Source organism: Cebus imitator, unplaced genomic scaffold, assembly GCF_001604975.1.
Source record: "Cebus imitator isolate Cc_AM_T3 unplaced genomic scaffold, Cebus_imitator-1.0 Scaffold36, whole genome shotgun sequence".
Lineage (NCBI taxonomy): Eukaryota > Metazoa > Chordata > Mammalia > Primates > Cebidae > Cebus > Cebus imitator.
In genome coordinates this window covers 10,442,180-10,455,549 of record NW_016107351.1, presented here as the reverse complement: position 1 = coordinate 10,455,549, position 13,370 = coordinate 10,442,180, and the positions used below count along the sequence as shown (strand labels likewise).

Below are 13,370 nucleotides of genomic sequence, written 5' to 3'. Positions count from 1 at the left end.
GAAAACCTTAAAACTGCCAACCCACTAGAAAGCAAAAGCCAATTTGAAAATAGCTTAAAGTTTTAAACAGTTCTACAGGATCTAACCTGCAGATCATTACAAAGGGATCATGATGTGGTAAGCTCTGGGCCCTTAAAACTCCTGAACGCTAAATCCCCTGTAAAACAAACCTTGTACCAAGGAGAAACTTCCAGGAATAACTTCCAAATGGAACAGATCAAACATAATAAAGAACAAAAAAAGTGCAAATGTATGTGGGGAAGGAGGAAGTTTCAGAAAGAGGAAGGGCATATTTTTGACCATTTTACCAAAACACAGACTTCTCCCCTTCCCCAAAAACCAAGAGAAGTTATCTTAGCCCATCTCCCCCTCATGCCACTATGGGAAACTCATTTCACTCACACAAAAAAATAAGCAACAAAACAGAGTCGAACAGTGTAATTATTAGAGAAAGAATATGTGCATGTACATGAGAATGATGTCCCTATAAAGTACACCAAACTATATGCAAATAGATAAAAACTGTACACAAATTTCAAATTGACCTAAAAAGAATTTTAAAAGTAACAATTAGAAATGGGAAATTTCAGAATAAGGGTAACTGAAGACAAGACATGACACAACTAAGGAGTAATTAGAAATGCAAGGAAAAAGAATCACTTCAAATGCAAAGAAACTAAAACTAAACTAGAAGAAATAGAAAAGTGAATAAAGCAGAACAATAGTACCATAGAAACTGAAGACAGAAGAAAAATCTTAAAAAAGAAATGAAGCTGTGCCTGAGACTCTCCTTGCTGCTCCAGAGACACAGTGCTGCTGAGCACTGGCAGGAGGAATCCTCCTATAATTAATTGGTCTGGCAGTGTTCACTTTTCCTGCAAGTGATCTACAGCCCAGGGGCACAGAGCGGGCGGGAGCACTGCCAGAAACACCAGGCATGGGAGAGCCTGCCACTAGAGGCACAAGGCTCAGGAAGCACTCTGGGGGTCCCTCTTCCCCCACCCAAACACACTCTGTGCAGATCAGCCTGGAGGAGCCCCCTCAAGCAGGACCACTAGGAACCAGTGTGAGCCCCAGCAGAGTAAGATAAAAGCAACAAACCAAAACAGCACCACAAAGGCTCTGAAAAATGGTCATTGGAACCACAGCCCACAAACATATGCTAGCACCTACATGCTAAACCTAAACAGGTTACCACTGAAGTAAAAAAATTTTTAAAAGGACAGTCTCCTAATGTAATAACTAAAATGCCTGAGACACAATCCAAAAATTATCTGTCATACCAAGAACCAGGAAAATCACATGAAGGAAAGAAAATCAACGCCAACACTGGGATGAGTAAGATGTTGAAATTATCTGACAACCATCTTAATGCAGCTGTCATAGAAATGATTTGACAAGCAATTATAAGTTCTGCTGTTTCAAAAACGAAACAATAGAAAATCTCAGCAAAGAAACAGAAGTTATAAGGAAAGAAAAGCAAATGGAAATTATAGACCTAAAAAATACAATAAGCGAAAAATAATCATTAGATGGGCTCAACAGTAGAGTGAAGATGACAAAGGATAGAAATCTGAACAAAAGCGAGGAAGTAGAGTGAAAAATGAACCGTGCCTCAGGTACATGTGGAACAATAACAGATGATTCAACATTTGTATCTCCAGAGGCCTAGAATGGAGACAAGAATGACGCTGAAGGAACATCTGAAGAAATAATGGTTGAACAAATTTTCCATGTTTGGCAAAAGAGACAGACTTACAGCTTCGAGAAGCTGAGTGAACTTCAAAGAGCATAAATAAAACTATTCTTCAGGAATAAAGGGAAAATAAAGTCATTTTCAAAAGGAGAAAAATAAAAAGAATTTCTCATTAGCAGAGCTGCCTTTGAGAACTGGCTAATGGAAGTAATAAAAGATGGAATCTTGGAAAAAATAGCGGAAATAGCAGAAACATGGCTATATACAACAGAGGATCACTCTCTTCGTAAGTTCTGTAAGTCTATTGGATAACTGATACAAAAACTATAACAGCATTAATCCTCAGAACAATACTATTTAAAAGCGGGGAAAGAGACCTTAACAGAAAGCAAGGTTTCCACATCTCATTCCAGATGATGGTGTTGATGGCAGCGAATGGTGGTAAATCACATTATCTATAATGTGATTCCCACAATGACCATGAAAATGACTGTGAAAACAACTATAAAAAATACAGAAAAGGCCGGGCATGGTGGCTCACGCCTGTAATCTCAGCACTTGGGAGGCCAAGGCAGGCAGATCGTGAGGCCAGTAGTTTGAGACCAGCTTGGCCAATATGGAAGGATCCATATTGTTAAAATGTGAATTCCCCCCAAATTGACTTACCCCAATCAAAGCAACCCAAATCAAAATCTCTGCAGGCTTTGCCTCCTTTTTTTGTTTGTAGAAATTAACTGACTCTAATATTTATATACAAATAAAATAGTCAAAGCGACCTAATGAAAAAGTTGTGGGAATCACAGCATCTGATTTGAAGCTGCAGTAACCATTAATGGTGTGGTTTTGGCAAAAGGACAAAACAAATTAATAGAACAGAATGGAGAGTCCAGAAACAAGGATCACACGCAGATTGACTTTCAACCAAAGTGCAAAAGCAATTCAATGGGGAAAGGAAGTCTCTCTAACAAATAAGTAAAACGATTTAGAAAATCAATGACATCCACTGTCTAACAACATCATAAACATTTATTGGTAGTGGATCACAGATTTACACATAAAAGTTAAACCTGTATTTTACTATTGGAAGAAAACATATTTGTGGCTCTGGGCTAGGCAAAGATAGATATAAAAGGACATTAAAAAAACTATAAAAGAAAAAATAAAATAGACCTCAAAAAATTAATAATTTCTGCTCATCAGAAGATAAGAAAATGAAAAGCCACAGACTTAGAGAAAATCATAAAATACATATCAGAAATGGGCCTTTTATATAGACTATACAGTATTCCCCACTTATCCATGGGGAATAAGTTCCAAGACCTCCCACAGATGTCTAAAATTGCAGATAGTCCTGAACCCTGTATATACTATGCATGATTTATTTTTCCCTCACAATTTCATGGACAAAAGATTCATTCTTACCATAGATTTTAGCAACTTCAACATATGATTTTTTAATTCTTTCCATATTAAGTCAGGAACTTTCACCTTTTCACTTAAAGGAAGCACTTTCCGGCTTCTCTGGCATACCTGAATTTCCATCACTGCTCTTGTGCTTTAGGGCCATTAAGTAAAATAAAGGTTAACTGAACACAGCATTGATACTACAACAGTCGATCTGATAACCAATAGACTGAAAGTGGTGGGTAGTCTAGACAACGTGGATATACTGCAAAAAGGGATAATTAATGCCCTGGGTGGAGAGGTGGGAGATTTCACCATGTTATTCAGAATAGTGCATAATTTAAAACTCAGGAGTTGCTGGCTGGGTGCAGTGGCTCACGCTTGCAGTCCCAGAGTTCTGGAAGGCTAAGGTAGAAGAAATGCTAGAGGCCAGGGGTTTGAGACCACCCTGGATAACACAGTGACACTGTTTGTTTCTACCAAAAAACCCAACCAAAACAAAAACTAAAAATTAGCTAGGGATGTTGACGTACACCTGTAGCACCAGCTACTCAGAAGGCTGAGATAAGATCACATGAGCCCAGGAGTTTGAATTTATAATAAGCTGCAGTCATGCTACTGCATTCCAGCAAGACTTTGTCTCTTAAAAAAGCCAAGCAAATGAACAAGAAAGCAACCCACTCCCCCCGCCCCATACATCAAAAACCCTAAGTTATTCAAGGAATTTTCCACTTAATGTTTTTGGACCACTGCTGACCAAAGATAATTGAAACCAAAAAAAGCGAAACTAAGGATAAGGCAAATTCCTGTATTTTACAGAAAATATCTATAGTCAAAAGAAATATAAAAATGAGGAAAAGATACTTTTAGTTAAATATGTATCTACTAGATGCCTTGGAAACTCTACTCCTACATGTTTGCCCAAGAGAAATAAAACATTGCCACAATAAGACTGTATACAGCTTTATTCACAACAGCTCCAAACTGGAAACAACCCAGCTGTCCACCAACAGGTAAAAAGCAAATTCTGCATATTCACATAATGCAACACTACTCTATAATTTTTAAAAAGGCACAATAAATCAACGCAATAACATGGATGAATCTTGAACATGTTTTGTTAACCTAAAGAGTCTAGATGTAGTACAAGTATATATGATTCCATTCATAAGAAATTCAAGAGCAGACAAAAGTAATCTATAGTGACAGCAATTACAACAGTTATCGTCTGTTCTAATGGGGTATGGAGATTCACTGGAAGGGAAAATATAGGAAATCTGTGTTAATGAACATAGCCTATACCTTGACTGAAATATGGCTGCATAAATGTAATTTTTTTAAAACTAACCCAGTTAAGCCCTGGGTATTTCACTGTATTCACATTTTACCCCACACAACATAGACACCACCATTATTACCACCACACTGATAACATTTAGAGAGCAGTGAGGGAATCACATTATTTGAAAATGAGTAATGGGTAATAATTAAGCACTATCTTATCTGATATGTGCATATTTATATACATGTGTACAGATCATATATGTGGATCTGTAATTTGGGTAGTCACAGAGTTTTTCTTCAAAAGTATTACAGGTAATGAAGGAGGAATAAAGAATTCGAATATCACAATTTTGCAAAACTTTATGAATTAGCAAATCTAGGCAATCAGAATCCATGATAAAAATTACCAGAAAAGACAAAGCGAATGAGACTAAATTACCCCTACAAACCAATATCTATGAGGTATTTGGGAAGGAAATAAACTCTGAATCTTTTTCTTTTTGTTGAGATAGAGTATCACTCGTGTCCCAGCTGGAGTGCAGTGGTACAATCTAGGCTCACTGCTATCTCCACTTCCCAGGGTCAAGAGATTCTCTGGGATTACAAGTGCCTGCCACCACATCCAGCTAATTTTTGTGTTTTTCAGTAGAGACGGGGTTTTACCATGTTGGCCAGGCTGGTTTCAAACTGCTGGCTTCAAGTCATCTGCCCGCCTCGGCCTTTTTTGCATGTCTTTTTTCAGTTGCTGAAAAAGCTCTCCCTGATTTTACTTCTTGTTGACTTCCTAGAAACATCTTTCCAAATGTCCCTCTCCGTGTCACTTTTTCAAAGTTAGGAGCAGGGACTGCAAGTTTTTTTGACTGGTAATTTTTGTTTCAAAGGTTTGATTCAGATTCAGAGTTGATTTTGCCAGGCATGGTGGCTCAAACCATAATCTTGGCACTTTAGAAGACTGAGGAGTTTGAGACCAGCCTAGCCAACGTGGCAAAACCCCATTTCTATTAAAAATAGAAAAATTAGCCAGGCGTACTGGTGCGCACCTGTATTTCCAGCTACTCAGGAGGCTGAGGCAGGAGAACGACTTGAACCCGGGAAGCAGAGGCTACAGTGAGCCCAGACCGCGCCACTGCACTCCAGCCTGAGTGACAGAGCAAGACTCAATTTAAAAAAAAAAAAAAAATTTAACTGAATCTTATTTCTAGTGGTTTACATATTAAATATGTTGTTAATTTTTAGCTGAAATATATTAGACTCACGGTTTTTATTTTTATGAATTCTGCATACAATAAATACTAACCAAAATACCTACACAGGCACAGTACTGCCAGTTCAGTTTCAGACCATAGCAAATAAGGTGATGATGGCAGTTAAGTGAGTCATACAAATTTTTTTGTTTCCCAGTGCATATAAAAGTTACGTTTACACTATACTTTGGTCAAGTGTGTAATGGTATTATGTCTAAATATTAATACTGTCTTAATTTAAAATCATTGCTAAAAATGCTAATGAATTGAGCATATTTGTTGGAAAATGGTGCTGACAGACCTGCTTGATGCAGGGTTGCCACCAAAAAAACTCAGTATCTGCAGAGCACAGTAAAGTGAGATGCCCGTATTGTCCTTTTTCCCCTGTTATTAAAAGCATTAAGTCTTCAACTATCTACTTGTAGACTGTTTAATGAATTAATATTTTCATATTTATATTGACAAAATAAGCTGAATTTAGTAAGAAAAGGTTTAGAATATCATCAGCTACTCTGTCATTTTTCACATAACACTAGTTTGCCCTTCAAACCATACATTTAAAAATGATCTTAAGATACATACCAAGTATGGATTATGTTGTTATAAAAAGCTAGAAATAAAATTAAAACCTTAATTTCAAAGATAATTTCTCTTACCCTTCAGAGATCATTTGACTTTTTTCATAACTATTAGAAATTGTATGTGATAAATCATATTACAGAGATATTGCTGTTATATTCTTTGTGACTAACAAGTAGGGTTTTCCCATCACCATGTTATTCCAACCCTTTAATGAACCACCTTTTAAACTCTGAATAGATAGCAGCACAGAGGTTGCTAAGAGTAAATAACATTCACCACTGCTGCCAGAAATGACCAAAGGTGCATCAAAATGAAGAAATACTGGTAACTTCCCACAAACCAGGATGAAGAACCTTATAAAACAACAGAACAGATGAATATAATGTAACATACAGCCATCCCTTGGTATATGTGACAGGGATTGGTTGCGGGACCGCCTGTGTATATGAAAATCCACGCATACTCAAGTTCCACAGTTGCCCCTGCAGAACTGGCATACATAGAAATCAGCCCCCTGTATATACAGACTCCCACCAATACTGGATCTGCCAGTAGTTGAGAAAAAAACCCTGCATGTTAGGGGAACCATGAAGTTCACAGCTGTGTTGTTCAAGGGTCAACTAATATAAAAATAATGTTTATTGCTAGATAACTGATATTCATTCTAGTGTTTACATACTTGAGTCTTAGAGCAATAATAACCTTTGGAGACAACTTCCAGGAAGGTACCTGTTTGCATGCCTTCTCACTGCAGTCCACCAGTGGGTGCCAAAAGTGTATCTTTGTCTCTTGACCCAATCTCAGCAGGGGATGGGGAAGCATATGTCTTTCAGAATTGGATGGCAGAGTACACAGAAGTAGACAGTACAGTAGTAAGGGCATTTACTTAAAAGCAGATAGAACTGGGAACCTCCACATCTTTCTGTGGGAATTCAGGGTTCAGTTTCTTAAGGTGTAAAATGGAAACACTAATATGTACCTGGACATATTAAGAATTAATTGAAAGACCGTACCATTTCACTCAAAAAGTGCTTGATCCTGAGTAGCCATGTAACAGTTCACAAATGTAGAATTCAAAAGAAAGGAAAAATATGCAGAAGTGGCAGCCTTATTTTAATTATCTTATCAGCAGTAAGAATACTCTAACCAGTATCAAAAGAAATATTAGATAATCTGTACCCCAAATGCAGGAGAAAATATGAGACTTACATATAACAACACTTCATCACAAGATTAACTCTGAAAACTGGTGATTATATTACAAAAACAAATCTAAGTATATAGATGAGAATTTGTGAGTTTGCTTATTTGGGAATTAGTACCTAGAGATAAAGGTCTGAAGCAAAATCACACACCCCTTTAATGAATCAAATCTTCTTTGAAGAATTAAGTACCTCACCTAATCAGAACAGAATCCCTGGTATAGCCACCGTCATATTCTGTAGTTTCTTCTAGTGCCTGGAAATCTAGATTCTGCAAATTCAAGAAAATATGTCTTAGTATCTCCTATACTGCTGTATCATTACAAACAATAAATCCATCCATTACTTTTTGCAGACACCTGCTTTCTTACCCGGCTTCCACATATAAGCAATTCAATTTCTTCTGGTCTGAATAAGTACTTTAAGGGAGATTCATTGGTCACCATATGAAAACCTCTCCGAAAAGCCTTGAACTGTTTTTCTACTGATTTATTGAGAATGTAGTCAGAATAAAGATTGACAAATTCCTGTAGGAAACATTAATCACAAGAACTTCTTATAATATGCTATGCAAACAAAACACAAGTTATTGGGCTGCATAGCTTTTTAATTTTTCCAAGAAAAAAAATTCAAGAATATGTTTAAAAATTCAATTTTACACCTACAAAGAAAACTACTACTAATAATTTCACAATTCTCTGTTATAGCCAATATTAAGCTATGAAAAGGCCACATACATAAAACTGTCATATATGATATAAATATCAATTTTGATACTGTATTAAACACAACGAAATATAAATGCTAGAGATGCATAAAACTTTTTAGGTTCCCTCAACTAGGTATGCTAACAGAAACATTTAAACCGTGTATCCATCTATTTATAAATGCCAACATTTTAAGAGAGTACAATGTATTTGATTTGAGCAAATCAGAAAGTCCCATGTTTTCTAGCACAGAATATTTGGTAAGCTGCCTACTATATCCAGTTAGCAAAAATATTGAAGTGTTGACTCACACAAACTACTGTATCAAATCATAAAAGGAAAATGTGCTTTGTACCCTTAGTGTGTATAATATTTAATCAAAAAATATCAATAGAAACATGTTTCTTAAAGGTATACTGTATCTCTGTCATAATTTTTTCCTGTTATGGGTTATTCCCATTCCAGACGAACACATTTTAGTCAAAAGAAACCCACATCTGATGTAAAAAATCCTTTTCAGAAATGTCTTTATATCACAAAGAGGATACACGTGTAAATTAGGTGTAATTTTTGTCTGTGACAAGGTTCCTGCTTACAGCTTCCTACGGAAAATACCCTGCCTTTTGCTTTATCCTCCAGCCACACGTAGCTATGAACTACCTCCTACGTCATGTCCTCTTTCTCTAAAACGGGGTTAGTGCCCAACGGTGTGCTTTCACACCAACCTACACCTAAGATTTAGAAAACGGGACTCTGACATTTACATAAACTTGCTTACTGGATTTCCTGTGTTTTTTTGTACAGACTATAGTAGATACTTCTTTAAAAATTATAAGCATACATGCTTTGAAACTGTTAATGAAGAGACAAAAAATGATGACACAAAACATTTATTACCTTCCTGTTTTCATTTGTAATTGGAATTTTATCACCATTTTCCTTTAGATCATACATCATTGGGTTACCAAAAAGATCTGTTTGTGATATCTGGAAAGTGATCATCATGTCATCTTCCACATTCCCTTCATACTCCAATAAATCTTTTAAACTCTGATATAGAACCTAGCAACCAGAAATGGTAAATTGAGGCCACTATAGAACTATAAAATACAACAAGTAATTTATATCACCCTTCTTTTTTAAAAGACAATAAAAACAAAAACATTATCAATGAAAATTGTAAAAAGGACAGCTAGTATCCCTCCAGTCCCCCAAATAGTTTCCAACCTACAAAAGAAAAACTGGCAGTCACTGTTATGGCCCATTCTCTGCTAAAAAACCCACACCACCAATTTAGCAATAGATTTCACACTGTGCTCTATGAGAAATTCTGTAGTGTCTCAAGGTGGGGCTGGGGGAGGTGGAAGCAGGCATGCTAGTGATAGCTACCAAGCCCCTTAGCCAGGGCTGCTCTGTTTACCTGTTCATCTCATAAGATTTCACTAAAATAAAAACAAAATGTTTAGAAACATTTCTCTATGGAATCAGTCTTAAAAAGCTTCGTGCTGACAGCAATATATAAACATTTCCCCCTTTGAGTTTTTAAGTGTTCATGGTACTTCGGTCAGATTAAAACATTTTTATCTTACGGATAAAAGTATCAATAAAGATTCTAAATGAAAACTTTTAAAATTTTAATATAAATTAAATTGTATATTTGCATTTAAATTAAATCAAAGAGACTGAATTTAAAAAATGACAACTTACTGGGTGAGAGTCTCCCAAGTCACGAAAAGTTCCTTTTTTCCCCATTAGCTTCCTGTAGACAACCATGGGAAAATGTACATCCAGTATACAGTTATTGTAAATAGCCAGACCCAGTACTATGCCAATCAGAGTAAACTGACCCTCAGTTTCAAAAGAAGATGGATTAAACCAAAACAATTTTGTAGATTCATCGTATGTGAACATACCTGTAAGAAATGATTTTTAAAAATACATTACTTTTGTATTTTATTAAGAACTGATGAATACAAATATAAATTTAAAGTAATTACACATATAAAACATTAAAAAATATATGTAATTATGCATACATTGATTTCTATTAGCACTTGAGAAAACACTGTCCACATATGTTATAAATTGTGGTGAATGTGGTATGTAATTTTATGAAGCCAAAGAAAGTCCTAAGTAATTTGATGGCACTGAGTAGAAGAACATGTTCATTAAATTCAACATTTCTGATTTTCTACTAACACATAGGAAAAGCTACATTCATACTTTACCCATAGCGAAAAAATAAACATTAAAAAAACCCAAAGGCTATATTTTGAAAGTGTTTCATTTATAAAAATATATTTGTATCACATGTACTATTTTTAAAAAACAATTTTTAATCACAGTAAGGAAAGGTTTGTTTTTTCAAAATTAGATAATGCTGCCATGAAATTTTTCTAGCATTTTCCTAACAAAATCAGATGATCTGAAGTACATAAACTTGGATTAATCTGATAAACTTAGATCAACAAAGCTATTTAACACCTATGCTGTGGGCCAATATGTAAAACAAAAGTCGTTTCAATTTCACATGGTCTTCACTATGCAAACCCCAATCGTGGAGACCTTTTTTATATCACTCATTGGAAAACTGGGGTGGGGCGTGGTAGTTCACGCCTGTAATCTCAGCACTTTGGGGAGGCCGACACAAGCAGATCACCTGAGCTCAGGAGTCCAAGACCAGCCTGGGCAAGATGGCAAAACCCCATCTCTACAGAAAACACAAAAATTAGCTGGGTGTGGTAGCATACACCCGTAGTCCCAGCTACTTGAGAGGCTGATGCATGAGGATGGCTTGAGTCTTGACCCAGGAGGTGGAGGCTGCAGTGAGCCAAGACAGAGCCACTACACTCCAGCCTGGGCATCAGAGAGCCCGATGCTGTCTCCCTCCACCAAAAAATAAAAAAACCAAAGATTCCAATTTTTAAAAAATCTACCTGAATATTACTAAGAATTGATTTCCTCCCTTTCAAATGACTAAGGGAAAATTTTTTTTTTTTTTTTTTTGAGACGGAGTTTCACTCATGTTACCCAGGCTGGAGTGCAATGGCGCGATCTTGGCTCACCGCAACCTCTGCCTCCTGGGTTCAGGCAATTCTCCTGCCTCAGCCTCCTGAGTAGCTGGGATTACAGGCACGTGCCACCATGCCCAGCTAATTTTTTGCAGTTTTAGTAGAGACGGGGTTTCACCGTGTTGACCAGGATGGTCTCGATCTCTTGACCTCGTGATCCACCCGCCTCAGCCTCCCAAAGTGCTGGGATTACAGGCTTGAGCCACCGCGCCCGGCCGGAAAAAAAATTTTTAATTGAATTTAGAATTTTTTCATTTTACTAAATGTTGCTTAGCTGCACTGTGAAACTGAATGAAAACATCTTAAGAATTAAGTCTGAAAAAAATCTGTAATTTCCAATAGAAAAGTAGAGCTTAGAAATTAGAAATCAAATTATATAGCATTTAAGTATTTTAACCGTAGTTTATAAAAGGACCCTTAAAATGTCTCCTTGATCACTAGGAGCATGAATTAAGCTTAAGACATTTTCTGAATGTAAAATGATTTGAAAATCAATTCATGTTTGAGTTTTGTGGTTTCTATCTAAACATTTTTTAGAGACCAAGTTACAACATCCATGGAAATACTTTTAGTTATAAGTATGGTATTAACAGGGTCAAGAACAGTTGACAAGTAATACAATTAATTAATAAATTTGTTCAAGCTAGCAATGGTGTATTTAAAAAAATAAACTTGATAAAATGTCACAAATGCACTTCCCTGGTCTCAAGAACAAGAAACTATAAATTAATCGGAATATAACTTTGAAGTTCCATTTGAGGCACATTTTCTCACATTTCAGGGAAAAAGGGACCATAAAGAATGCCTCCAGTAAAACATTAGTTTTGATACTTTTACTGCCATCACTTCAGTTACCTTATTGGAACTGCTTAATCTATGTTTTTTCTTACAAGTATTTCTGCATATAATGCAAGTGTACTTTAGAGCTAATGCTTAATATTTCTAGATACATGAAAAGCTAGAGCTAAGGTTTATCAAATTTAAGAACCTTATGAAGTTCATAATTTTCTATCTCAAAAAGGGCATGGTCTTAGGTATCTCTGATTTACTTTGAACAAACTACACACAAGTTAATAACAAAACACTAGCTAGAGTGTAGATAAGGGGTGTGTGTATGTGTGTGTGTGATTAAGAACAGTAACAGAAAGGTCAACTCAATTAGAATGAACAGGCTATAACAGCTCAAATTGCAAAGCTGAAGGGAAATGACACACATCATTCTATGCACACTCCTCACAATTCTGATGGTACCTTCAGTGGAAACCTTTTCCTATAATTGTCATGTACTCAATTTTAAATGTAAGCAAGCTCAGTCACTAAATGGTTGTATTTACAATAGAAACTGAACCAGTTCAGAATTATGCAGTTAAGTAGACGACCCGAAAGACTGCATCTTTTCCCTGTTCTACTTTATCACAAAAGGGAAAAAATTAAAATTCTGATCCTTCACTTTCAAATTAACATCCCATCAGCCTTTATCAAACTGTTCAATAACTCTTCTGGGAGACAAAAAGGTTTCTCAAGTTCAAAAAGTTTGGGGGAAACATTACCTACATTAAGCCCCAAGAAATCTTATAGCAAATAAATCTAATTAATGGGATATCAGCTAGTGTTTTCTGAAGTTTGAGCATGACATAATTGTGAAACAGTCTCTCAATATTCTTCTAACCATTGTTCTTTGAAACTCACAGGTCAGGAAAACCATGAGTATGATGATGGTTTTAGATAACAAAAAGCAAAGAAATCCCTTCAAGTGTTCCAATGTACCATTCTAAAGTGCTTTTCAATTCAATTTACCAAAGAGATAATTTCCTTCATTAGAATATATGACTAAGAAATAGAGGTACTTGAATAAATTAGTGATACATATCAGTTCTTAAAACCTACAAATTCTATCATGATATGTGATTCCAAGTAATCCGTACCAAATCCTTCTTTAGCAGCTCTTCATAGCTGAGAATATTTATAAACCAAGATAAATAAGTAATTCAAAAAGACAATATGACACCATAATCACATTACTAAAGTATTTACCAATATCTGGATTGAAGATTTCCTCCACAACCAGCTGAAAAAATTCTTTGGAAACACCTCCCTCATCAACTCCTTGTTCTCCTTCAAATTCCACATACAACTGCTTCTTCAAGTCTGCAGGATTTTCCATAGCGATCATCTCTAGC

At 35.9% G+C, this 13,370-nt stretch overlaps 1 protein-coding gene across 1 annotated transcript in view; it reads right to left on the bottom strand.

Moving 5' to 3' along the window:
* The window catches only part of UBE3A (ubiquitin protein ligase E3A), a 96,527-nt gene that overhangs the window by 7,546 nt on the left and 75,611 nt on the right, over positions 1 to 13,370 (bottom strand). The window contains exons 7-11 of the mRNA XM_037737250.1: positions 13,225 to 13,367; positions 9,827 to 10,032; positions 9,017 to 9,181; positions 7,784 to 7,939; positions 7,610 to 7,683 (exon numbers count right to left, since the gene is read on the bottom strand). Coding sequence (XP_037593178.1) covers positions 7,610 to 7,683; positions 7,784 to 7,939; positions 9,017 to 9,181; positions 9,827 to 10,032; positions 13,225 to 13,367 — 744 coding nt within the window. The remainder of the gene's footprint in view (positions 1 to 7,609; positions 7,684 to 7,783; positions 7,940 to 9,016; positions 9,182 to 9,826; positions 10,033 to 13,224; positions 13,368 to 13,370) is intronic.